At 38.6% G+C, this 12,047-nt stretch overlaps 1 protein-coding gene across 1 annotated transcript in view; it reads left to right on the top strand.

Annotated features, from left to right (window-relative positions):
* The first annotated feature begins 947 nt into the window (after window positions 1–947).
* adamts13 (ADAM metallopeptidase with thrombospondin type 1 motif, 13) overlaps window positions 948–12,047 on the top strand; it is a 31,582-nt gene continuing 20,482 nt past the window's right edge. Inside the window, exons 1-10 of the mRNA XM_081348220.1 lie at window positions 948–1,189; window positions 1,957–2,023; window positions 4,410–4,678; window positions 4,779–4,941; window positions 6,733–6,866; window positions 7,365–7,448; window positions 7,534–7,658; window positions 7,892–8,038; window positions 8,156–8,290; window positions 11,341–11,491. Coding sequence (XP_081204346.1) covers window positions 1,094–1,189; window positions 1,957–2,023; window positions 4,410–4,678; window positions 4,779–4,941; window positions 6,733–6,866; window positions 7,365–7,448; window positions 7,534–7,658; window positions 7,892–8,038; window positions 8,156–8,290; window positions 11,341–11,491 — 1,371 coding nt within the window. The 5' untranslated portion in view covers window positions 948–1,093. The remainder of the gene's footprint in view (window positions 1,190–1,956; window positions 2,024–4,409; window positions 4,679–4,778; window positions 4,942–6,732; window positions 6,867–7,364; window positions 7,449–7,533; window positions 7,659–7,891; window positions 8,039–8,155; window positions 8,291–11,340; window positions 11,492–12,047) is intronic.

Here is a 12,047-nt window from a genome sequence, read left to right on the forward strand (position 1 = left end):
GAAGTAAAAGCCTGCAAAGTTTCAGGATTATGTGTTGGGCTAGGTGATAATAACTACCATGCTGATGTAAGTAGTTTGTTTGACAACTGCGTATGTTAAATAAAAGAGACTCTGAGTTCATCATCATGTTGTCAGCTCAATATCACGACAGTCTGCAAAAGTTATAACACTCTTCCTGTTATCCTTTTTTCACCATAAAATAATTTCAACTCCATGGCCAAACCGTTTGAGATATCAAAAATCTGCTTTCAATTTAGCATCCTCGATGTGTTGGCTTCATGCTGACTGAGTTTGGTCGAGATTGGATGAATTCTCTCTGAGGAATATATCAAACCCGCTTTTTTTTTTAAACAACCCTAAATAGCCGACTTCCTGTTGGGCGGAGCTTATGACTTGCAGCTCGGAAGTAGTCTGGCTCGATGATATCTATACATGCTAGTATGTAATGTAACAAAGATTTCAGGTTTTCAATAACCTGTAGGGCTTTGATCTTTCATGGCTTGGACCCTAATTACTAATTATTATCCCTCAAAGTAAGGCTAGATTTCTAATTATTAAAATATGTTTGACAACACTGAAAATCATTGTCTCAGAAAGTTTAAATGGCTTCTGAATATGATCAATTTATCACGTAATTTCATAAATTGACTATTGGTTTTTCAAGTATTTATTTAATGTAGTGTCCACACTCAATTGACTAGTTTAACATCATGTTCCATACTGTGATTTTGAATTTGTTCGTACATGAGAATTCTCTTCCAGTTTTCTAGCAATGTCACAAAAATCAATAAAACAGGCATCAACAGTGAGCCAACCACATCACAGCTTGTTACCTTCTACACAGATCATGGTGTGTCAACAAATATCGTCTGTCATTCATCAACTCAGTGCTTCAGTGGGGCTTCTCCATGCTGATCAATAACCTTTCTTGTTTAACTTTTCTAAACAAGCAGAATGTGAGACATTGGTCTCTGAACAGGACATTTTCAATCAACTTCAAACGTTTGTCAGTCAGAATTGCGGTGTTATGGTAGACTGATCATTATTAAATCCTGCCTGGTTCAGCTACATTTGTTTAGTCCTGTGCTTCAAGATGTGGTCAAACATGGGATCTCTGATCTGGCTTTTTCTAGTTCCTGGCTTGTTAAAAACAACAGCACTACTGATTTCACAATGCACTTTGCAGAAGGTAAGTGCTTTTTAGCTTGGAAAAAGGCAAATTTATGACCTATTTCAGGATGTTTACAAATTTTAGAAAATATTTTAGTCCAAATGTACAAGGAATTTCACTCGCTGTTGTCATTAACATAATAAAACAATAAAAAATATATAAGTAATAAAGGTACATGAAGAAGGGGCACTTTTAAAAGTTTGGGATCAGTAATATTTTTAATGTTTTTTGAAAAAAGTCTCTTATGGTGACCAAGGCTTCATTTCTTCATCAAACATACAGTTAAAACAGAAATATAAAGAAATATTATATCATTTCAAGTATCTGTTTCAGCAGCCAGTGTCACATGATTCTTCAGAAATTATTCTAATAGCTGATTTGCTGATAAAAAATATATATATATATCAATGGTGAAAACAGTTGTGCTGCTTAATTTTTTTTTTTTGTTAAAACGGTGATCATTTTAGGATTCTGAGAAAGTTCAAAAGCAAGAACACCATTTACTTAAAAATAGAAATCTTTTGTAACATTACTGTCACCTTTGGTCAATTTAAGGCATCCATGCTGAATGTAAGTATTTTTTATTTTATTTTTTACAATTAAAATCTTACTGTCCCCAAACTTTTGAACAGTAGGTGTAAACAGTAGTGTAAATTATTATTTTTTTTTAAAATAAATTTTATTAAATGGTTTGACCGTTGCTTGATGCCATCCTTTTAGAGTTTTTTTTAAAATGGTATTGTTTGTTCAAAATCGAATTGTATTTTGTTTTTTTTTCTTCCCAGGATTTTTTAGAGTCACTGAAACCTCAAGATTTATTTTATTATTTTGATACTATTTCCACTAAATCAGGTGAGTCTGATTCAGATATTGTGAAATGGTGGTCACAAATTAGGAGTCAAAAGGTTTACAGATAGGTTATTAGGTTCATACATACACATTAGAAGTTTTAAAAGACTTGAAAAAGTCAGTACATTTAAACTAAACATCAGGGCCGTGCACAGACCTTTTGAGGGGCATGTGCTGAAACTGAAAAAGGGCACCCCCCTCCCTTTTTTTATATCAAAATTATTTAGTAAGCCTACATAAAAGGAAGAAATGGTCACGTCTTCATGACAAATTCAATAACACAAAATAATAGTCTCAAAAGCTTTAGATTTATTCACGATTAATAACAACCATAATAATAATATAGATAATATAGATAAACAGGGTTTTAAGGGCCTCTTAACCTAAATACAACAGCAACCTTCTGTTGCTCTTGTGTACTCCCTCTTTTTTAAATTGCATTTATAGAAATATATGTCAAAAATACTTGACTCATACATAAACATGTTAACCAAATAATACAAATTAGCTTACAAAACCAAACAGAATAGCTAAAAAGTTCTGTTTTTTTTATTGAACTTTATGCACTTTTTTATGAACTTTGCATATATATATATATATATATATATAGAGAGAGAGAGAGAGAGAGAGAGAGAGAGAGAGAGCGAGTTCAGATGCAAAAGCCTCTAAGTGCCATCTGAAAATTTCTTCTAGAATGATAATTTTTATCAAGCTCGTATATTTAAGTTCAGTGATTTCACTTAAATGACAATTAATAGCTAATTTGCATTGCCATTTAAGTGAAATTACTGAACTTAAATATATGAGCTTTATAAAAATGATCATTCTAGAAGAATTTTTTAGATGGCACTTAGAGGCTTTTGCATCTGAACTCTTCATATTCTCTTTTTTAGCTATTTTGTTTGGTTTTATAAGCTAATTTGTATTATTTGGTTACCATGATTATGTATGACATTGAGAAGAGGGGAAGGTAGAGCAATGAGTCAGGTATTTTTGACAAACTATTTTAAAATATAATTTGAGTAATTATGTCCAAATCAATTCCAGATTATAAGAAACTATAGCCATGCCTTTACTATATCCAACATGTATCCGCCTACCTGGCAAAAATTATACTGTGCTGTGGAGGACAAGGGATGTTGGTCTCTTGAAGGTCTCTTATTCACTAAAAATATTTCACAATATTACTGTTTTTGCTGTATTTTGGATCAAATAAATGAAGCCTTGGAATGAATTACATCATGAATTACATTCTGCATGATACAATAAAGATTTCACAGTGATCTTCTGTAATGTTTTTTTTTTTTTTTTAGTTACTACTACAACATTACTGTAGTAAAACCATGTTTTACTACATTTTATACATGTGAGGATGAGCGGAGAGTATAGAATAATATAGATTAAAAATTAGCTAGATAGCGAATACATGCATATTAACAGCCTTGAATTAACCATAATTGAATATTATTACCATAACATGATTATCCTAAATGTTAATAAATTAAGTGTATCAGCAATCATAAATCAAAGAAGAAATTTCTTAGAAATATGTTACCTAGGTGATGAGGATCGCTTTGTGTAAGTTCCAGTACGAAACAGCGCGGGGGCGCACCTGTTATGATTTTCCAATGGTAAAAACAAATTATATGTTGTTGTATTACTTATCAATATATAGTTTTTGACCAGCGAATGTGTGCAAATGTGCATTTTTTTGTCCGTCATTAAAACGGCGCAGGCGGTATATCACATTACATTTTCATCAACAGGTTACAAACTAGTTTGTTTTTCCTGTTGTAAAATACATTTGGCCAAAATCGCATTTTATAAAAGATGAAATACTACTGTATGCACAGGATATTTAATTTATTTGCGTTAGGCTATGTTGGCTATGACTAGATATCAAATGCTAGCCTAGACCTCTCTCTCAGGCGACGTCCCACATGTCTCAGTGAGTCATCAAATAAATAAAATATGAGCCTTTATAGACATAGTGTTTAGTAGTACTTATTCAAACAACAAGATATTTATTTACCCTTCGCAAAACTTCGTTCAGCTGCTGTCTACTGTGCGGCTGCTGTGGAACTTCAGTTGATGCAGTGAATATAGAGGAGGCGGAGTTATCAGCTTACTGACAGCTTGAGGATCGAAAAAGATTTACACAAGCTCGGTTTAAGAACTTTCATTGGCTAAATATTTGTAAAACAGACAGACAGACGTAAAGGATGACAAATAGCATTGATAAAAAAATAAAAAAATAAAAAAAAAAACACCAAAAAAAGGGCACTTCGGAGTGTGAGGGCAAAAAGGGCATGTGCTCTGCACAGGTTGAGCCCTACCTGTGCACGTGCCTGCTAAACATGTACATACCTTGACATTTTGTACTCCTCAGTGCCTCACTTTGAGCTGGTGTGGGTGAATTGCTTGAGGAATGAGTCTTTCGGAGGGCTGTGGAGGTGCTCGTTTCAAGCCGAAGGGGAGATATTTGAGTTGGGCCAGCATAGAGATGAACAACCGGTGTCCTGTCCCACAAGTCTGGAGATGGTGATCAACTCAACGGTCAGTGTGGTGAAGAAGAAGGAGGACATGTGTTGCGAGCAGCTGAAGTTACTGAGGCCAGCACATACAAGAACTCTTCTCCCTGTCTGCCATGGCAAATTAGTAAGATTTTTTTTTTACTATGCTCTATGTTTGTCCCAAATACAGTATTTGTGGCTAGATATACTGTAGTATACTAATTTTACTCTAATTTTGTCCTCAGCAAGGTCTGATTCAGTCAGGGGAGAGGAGGCTGTGTATTCGCCCAGTGCTTCAAAAACACATAGACCATCTGAAGGATCTTACTATGGATTTACCTTCTGGTGTACCTCACCTGCTATTAACCCACACATTACCAGTGAGGACACATCTTAAACAGCCCAAGAGTGAGTGAACAATATACTGGTTATACACACAGTGTACTACCATATCACTGAACATAAGCCTATCACTGACCTGCAGTCCACAGCAATACATTTTGCAATTGAGCTTGTCCATATGTTCGAGGGGTCGTTCACATGCAGGGCACTACTTCACTTTTCATCTTTTTCAGTGTCATATACCATGAGTGCCATGTTTTTTTTTTTTTTTTTTTTTTACAGTGTTTAAAAAAATCAGCTTTAATATAGAGATATAACAAACGGGTTGCATCATTACGCCAGTAGGTGGTGACAAGTGACTGTCTTTAGTCAAGTTAAGTCAAGTCACCTTTATTTATATATAGTGCCTTTTACAATCTAGAAGAAAATAGCGTCACAGTCCAGCTTAAGTAAATTCAGTGATGGTTCATTTTTGTTGTAAAAAAGTTATTAATTTAGTTCATTTATATATGTATAAAATTAACTACATTAATAACTTTTTTACTACAAAAATGAAATATATTAATATATATAGCCACTCTTGAGTATATCAGTTCAGTTCAGTTCTCATATAATGGTGTCATTGCAGGCAGAATAATATTGTTGAATATTAAAATGTCCCCAACTAAGTAAGTCAAAGGCCAAAGGCGACAGTGGCAAGGAACCAAAACTCCATCAGGGCAGAATGAAGAAAAAAGCCTTGGGAGAACCCAGGCTCAGTCGGGGCCAGTTCTCCACTGGACAATGAATAAACAGTGTATGATTATGATTCAGGCAGCATTATAGGTCAGAAGTCAGATTGGCTTGGAACAATCAGAATATTATCCAGTTCCATCTGGTTGAAGATCGGAGTCACCCCGGTATGGAGACGGGTTTGTTGAGGATCAGTGCTGATGGCTGTCGTGTCGATGAGGCCTTCACAGGGGAGAGTCTAGTTGACACGATTTCTGCTGACAGTTCAGGGAAGCGTTGTGGTCGTGTCTAGGCGCAGGTCCTCCATCTGATCTGGATACGGCCCGGAATAAACAGAAAGACTAACATTTGAGTAGATGCCAATCAAACAATTTGTTTGAGGAATGAAACAAGTCATGGGCTGTGTCCAAAATTGCACACTCTCTTGAGTAGGTACTTATTTTGAATAAGTAATTCCTTCATGACAGTGTGTAGTATTAAATAATGGGTAACGCTTTAGATTACAGCCCGGAAAGTATTGGGTAATTAAGACGAATTTACAGCATAAATGTCGGTAATTATAGTGTACCTATAAAGTACTTACATGTAAGTATAAGGGAACAATATGTCATGTTTTGTGAGTAAAGGGGTAACAACCAGGAGAATTAACAAATAATATAATAATATATATAAATAACGTAAGTATTATAGAACTAAGGGGTATTTATTCTACTTTTATGATACAACAATCTCACATTTGGGAGCAATTTAACGAGAACATAAACTGCATACCTTTTTGTAATAATGGTGTACCAATACACACTGTATAGGCTTTTTAAAAATTACAGGGTACACATCTATGCATTTATACAGTTTTGTTATATCAAAAGTGCAGATGTTTTAGTTTGGGCTTACATGTTTCAAGACAAATGAAACTAAAACTATTGCTATTAATGTTAAAAAATTGTGACATTGCGTGCCGTAAATTAAAGTGGCGCTTGTAACCCGCTTGTTCCATGTAGTTACAGGGTAAGTACATTAAAAATACATACACAATCTAATGTCACTGTCTCTGAAACCTTTATTTGAAAAAAGTATGCAATTTTGGATTATCATTTCCTTCAGTTTTATCTGCTTCTATCTAAGGTCAGTTCAGGTTACGGAGGACACCTCTTGGGTCAGAGGTCAAACATCTGGAGCTAGCAGTGGTGGTGGGTCCAGATGTTTATGATGTTCATAGGCAAGACACTGAGAGATACATCCTAACCAACCTCAACATCGTATGTGTGTGTTTAATCTATGTTTTCAAGACATTGTATGTGAACAGTGTTTGGGAGTAAGTTACATGTAACAGAGTTATGTAATTTAATTACAAAAATAAATGTAACTGTAACATTGTAAAATGTAACATTTTTATATCAGTTGCTATTCTGATGCTTTTGATTGGCTGTCTTGTTGCACCACGTCTGTCAATTACAAATCCACATTGCCGCTGAAAGCTTTAGTTTTCCACCATGGCGAGTGATAAAAATGCGTTCCAGTGCTGGAAATTAGAAAAGTAATCAAATGTAATCTGTTACATTAGTAAAGTAATTAAAATGGTTACACTACTTATTACATTTTAAAAAGGGTAACTTGTAATCTGTAACCTATTACATTTCCAAAGTAACTTTCCCAACACTGTATGTGAATATATGCTTATGTTCAACACATCTGACATACAAGATATGGAATAGGATTAGTGCATATTAAATACTTTCTGTTGTAAATACTTGCAGGCCTCAGAGCTTCTGAGAGATGCTAGTCTCGGTGCTAATATAAGAGTTCACCTTGTCCGTATGGTCATTCTCACAGAGCCAAAGGTAACAATGTCTGTTTGACCTAATGCTGTACACAACAGCCATTATATTAATCCACATGGACAATACGGTTTATTTTAATCCACAGCCAGACATCCAGATCTCTGAAAACATCACCTCTTCTCTAAAAAGTGTGTGCGAGTGGGGTCAAAAGGTCAACCCTGATGCTGACTCTGACCCTTTACATGCAGATCTGCTGTTATACATTACCAGGTGCGGTCAAAAACCATAGAGAGCATTTTTAACTAAAGAACAGTCATTCCTCTTTATTGTGCAATTTGGACTAATATTGTGCAGACAGTATGGAACCTTCCTTATGTACCTTCCTTCCCTAAAACTCTTAAATTCAACTCATTTTTGGAGCAAGCTGTTAGATATCTTGATCTCAAGAATATCAAGGGTTTCTGCATACTTGCATTTTAGTAACTCTCTTTGACATCATTAAGGTTTGATCTGGTGTTACCCAATGGGAATAAACTTGTGAGAGGTGTAACTCAGCTGGGAGGAGTTTGTTCCACTCGGTGGAATTGTGTGATTACAGAGGATACAGGCTTTGATCTCGGCATCACCATTGCTCATGAGATTGGCCACAGGTAAGCTTGAGAAAGTTGATTTCCAATAAAACTCAGATGAGATATACTGCCATGCTGAAATGTAAGTTACAATGGTCTGAATTGTTGTAAATCAAGCCTTGCTTATTGTCTTTTCAGTTTTGGCATAAATCATGATGGAATAGACAACACATGCAGCTCTAGTGGCTTTATGATGGCATCTGACGGAGGTTATAACAGTGTCGATCTGACCTGGTCCCAGTGCAGCAGGGCTCAGCTCCACAACTTCTTCAGGTGTCACACTCTTTCTGCATCACAAACATGCACAGCAGCCTCCAGAAGACCGCTATTAAAATGCTGCAATTGTGCTTTTAATGCAATTTTATTCCATTATTTAATGGATTTTAATGCAATTGGTCTCTCTACAAATTATATTATCAACCTAAACATTTTTATATATATATATATATATATATATATATATATATATATATATATATATATATATATATATATATATATATATATATATCAGAGTTTAGAGGTTCCGACTAGAGATAGTCGGGATCACCTCTTCGCATGGCTTGGGCTCTGGAACCACACTCCTCGAGAGAGGATGGACTCTTCACCACTCTGGAGTTGCCCGTGGTGAGAGGCGGCGGGCTGGTGTGGGTTTGCTTATAGCCCCCCAGCTCAGCCGCCATGTGTTGGAGTTCACCCCGGTGAATGAGAGGGTCGTTTCCCTGCGCCTACGGGTCGGGGATAGGTCTCTCACTGTCGTGTGTGACTACGGGCCAAACGGCAGTGCAGAGTACCCGGCCTTCTTGGGGTCTCTGGGAGGGGTGCTGGAAAGTGCTCCAACTGGGGACTCCGTCGTTCTACTGGGAGACTTCAATGCCCACGTGGGCAGCGACAGTGATACCTGGAGGGGCGTGATTGGGAGGAACGGCCCCCCTGATCTGAACCCGAGCGGTGTTCAGTTATTGGACTTCTGTGCTAGTTACAGTTTGTCCATAACGAACACCATGTTCAAGCAAAACGGTGTCCATCAGTGCACGTGGCACCAGGACACCCTAGGCCGTAGGTCGATGATCGACTTTGTGGTTGTTTCATCTGACCTGCGGCCGTATGTCTTGGACACTCGGGTAAAGAGAGGGGCGGAGCTGTCAACTGATCACCACCTGGTGGTGAGTTGGATCCGATGGTGGGGGAGGAAGCTGTACAGACTCGGCAGACCCAAGCGTACTGTGAGGGTCTGCTGGGAACGTTTGGCCGAGTCTCCTGTCAGAGAGATCTTCAACTCCCACCTCCGGCGGAGCTTCGACCGGATCCCGAGGGAGGCTGGAGATATTGAGTCCGAGTGGACCATGTTCTCCACCTCCATTGTCGAAGCGGCCGCTCGGCACTGTGGCTGTAAGGTCTCCGGTGCCTGTCGAGGCGGCAATCCCCGAACCCGGTGGTGGACACCGGAAGTAGGGATGCCGTCAAGCTGGAGAAGGAGTCCTATCGAGCCTGGTTGGCTTGCAGGACTCCTGAGGCAGCTGACGGGTACCGGCAGGCCAAGCGGACTGCAGCCCGGGTGGTTGTGGAGGCAAAAACTCGGGCCTGGGAGGAGTTCGGTGAGGCCATGGAGAAGGACTATCGGCTGGCCTCGAAGAGATTCTGGCAAACCGTCCGGCGCCTCAGGAGAGGGAAGCTATGCCCTACCAACGCTGTCTACAGTAGAGGTGGGGAGCTGTTGACCTCAACTGGGGATGTTGTTGGATGGTAGAAGGAATACTTCGAGGATCTCCTCAATCCCACCGTCACGTCTTCCATTGAGGAAGCAGAGGCTGAGGGCTCAGAGGTGGACTCGTCCATCACCCAAGCTGAAGTCACCGAGGTAGTCAAGAAACTCCTCGGTGGCAAGGCACCGGGGGTGGATGAGATCCGCCCTGAGTACCTCAAGTCTCTGGATGTTGTGGGGCTGTCTTGGCTGACACGTCTCTGCATCATCGCGTGGCGGTCGGGGACAGTGCCTCTGGGATGGCAGACCGGGGTGGTGGTCCCTCTTTTTAAGAAGGGGGACCTGAGGGTGTGTTCCAACTACAGGGGGATCACACTTCTCAGCCTCCCTGGGAAAGTCTATGCCAGGGTACTGGAGAGGAGAATACGGCCGATAGTAGAACCTCGGATTCAGGAGGAACAGTGTGGTTTTCGTCCAGGCCGTGGAACACTGGACCAGCTCTATACCCTCTACAGGGTGCTGGAGGGTTCATGGGAGTTTGCCCAACCAGTCCACATGTGCTTTGTGGATTTGGAGAAGGCATTCGACTGTGTCCCTCGCGGCGGCCTGTGGAAGGTGCTCCGGGAGTATGGGGTTCGGAGTCCTTTACTAAGGGCTGTCCGGTCCCTGTATGACCGAAGCAGGAGCTTGGTTCGCATTGCCGGCAGTAAGTCAGACTTGTTCCTGGTGCGTGTTGGACTCCGGCAGGGCTGCCCTTTGTCGCCGGTTCTGTTCATAATTTTTATGGACAGAATTTCTAGGCGCAGCCAGGGGCCGGAGGGTGTCAGGTTTGGTGACAACTCGATTTCGCGTATCTGCTCTTTGCGGATGATGTTGTCGTGTTGGCCTCATCAAACCAGGACCTTCAGCATGCACTGGGATGGTTTGCAGCCGAGTGTGAAGCGGCTGGGATGAGAATCAGCACCTCCAAATCCGAGGCCATGGTCCTCAGTTGGAAAAGGGTGGCTTGCCCACTTCAGGTTGGTGGAGAGTTCATGCCTTAACCCATTTGAAAACTACCAATCAAAGGTTTCAGGTCAGTAATATTTATTTTGTAAAGAAATTAATACTTTTATTAAGCAAGGAGGCGTTAAATTGATCAAAAGTGACAGTAAGGACTTTTGCATTATTATAAATTGTCTTTCAAATAAATCTATTCATCAAAAAATGTTTCACGATTTTCAAAAAAAATATTAAACAGCACAACTGTTTTCAACTTTGATAATGATAAGAAATATTTCTTAAGTAGCAAATCAGCATATTAGAATGATTTCTGAAGGATCATGTGATGGAAGACTGAAGTAATGATGCTGAAAATTCAGTTTTGTCATCACAGTATACTACATAAACTACATAATATATTCAAATAGAAATGTTATTTTAAATTGTAATAATATTTCAAAATGTTAATGTATTTACTGTATTTTTGATCAAGTACTTTGATCACTCTGTACTCCTTTCCCTGTTATCATAGATAACATGCCCTTGGTATCATTAAAGTGTTATTTTAAGTCATCTGTAATATTCTTCATCAAAAGGACGTTCTTTATAACATGACTGTGTTCATTGTCTGCTATAGTGCTGGTAAGGCGGAGTGTGTTAAGGATGTGCCGGTACTGGGTGGTTCAGTGCAGGACTGGAGGCCTGGTCTGTTCTATGGAGTGGACGATCAGTGTCGTATAGCGTTCGGGAGCTCAGCTACTGCTTGTTCTTTCACTGATAATAATATGGTGAGTAAGAATGACCATCATAAGACATTTATCAGTGTAAATCATCAAAGAGCTAACTGCCATGCTAGCACTTTAATGACCTGAAAACGCTTTACCAACGCAGTTCTTCGTTTTGTGTTGACATGTCAATTGATACAGGAAGTTTGGGTGTAATTAAGAGCACAGCTATTTTTTTTTTTTAAATACCTTGTAGGCTTTGGTTACATTACAACCATGAACATAATTTTCCACTTATTCTAAATAAAAAAAAAATTATTAAAATAAATAATTTTCAAATAAATGCTGTATCTTTCTTTTCATAGAAGGGGGGAGTTTAAACTAAAAACTAAAAGCAGCACAACTATTTTCAACATTATTAATAATAATAAATGTTTCTTGAGCACCCAATCAGCAAATTAGAATGATTTCTGAAGGATCATGTGACACTCAAGAATGGAGTAATGATGCTAAAAAATTCAGCTTTGTCATTAAAGAAATACATTGCATTTTAAAATATAATAAAATAGAAAACTTTAAATTGTAATAATATTTCACAATATTACTGCATTTATTGTAT

The sequence above is a fragment of the Scardinius erythrophthalmus genome, assembly GCF_964197995.2.
Source record: "Scardinius erythrophthalmus genome assembly, chromosome: 20".
Taxonomy (NCBI): Eukaryota; Metazoa; Chordata; class Actinopteri; order Cypriniformes; family Leuciscidae; genus Scardinius; species Scardinius erythrophthalmus.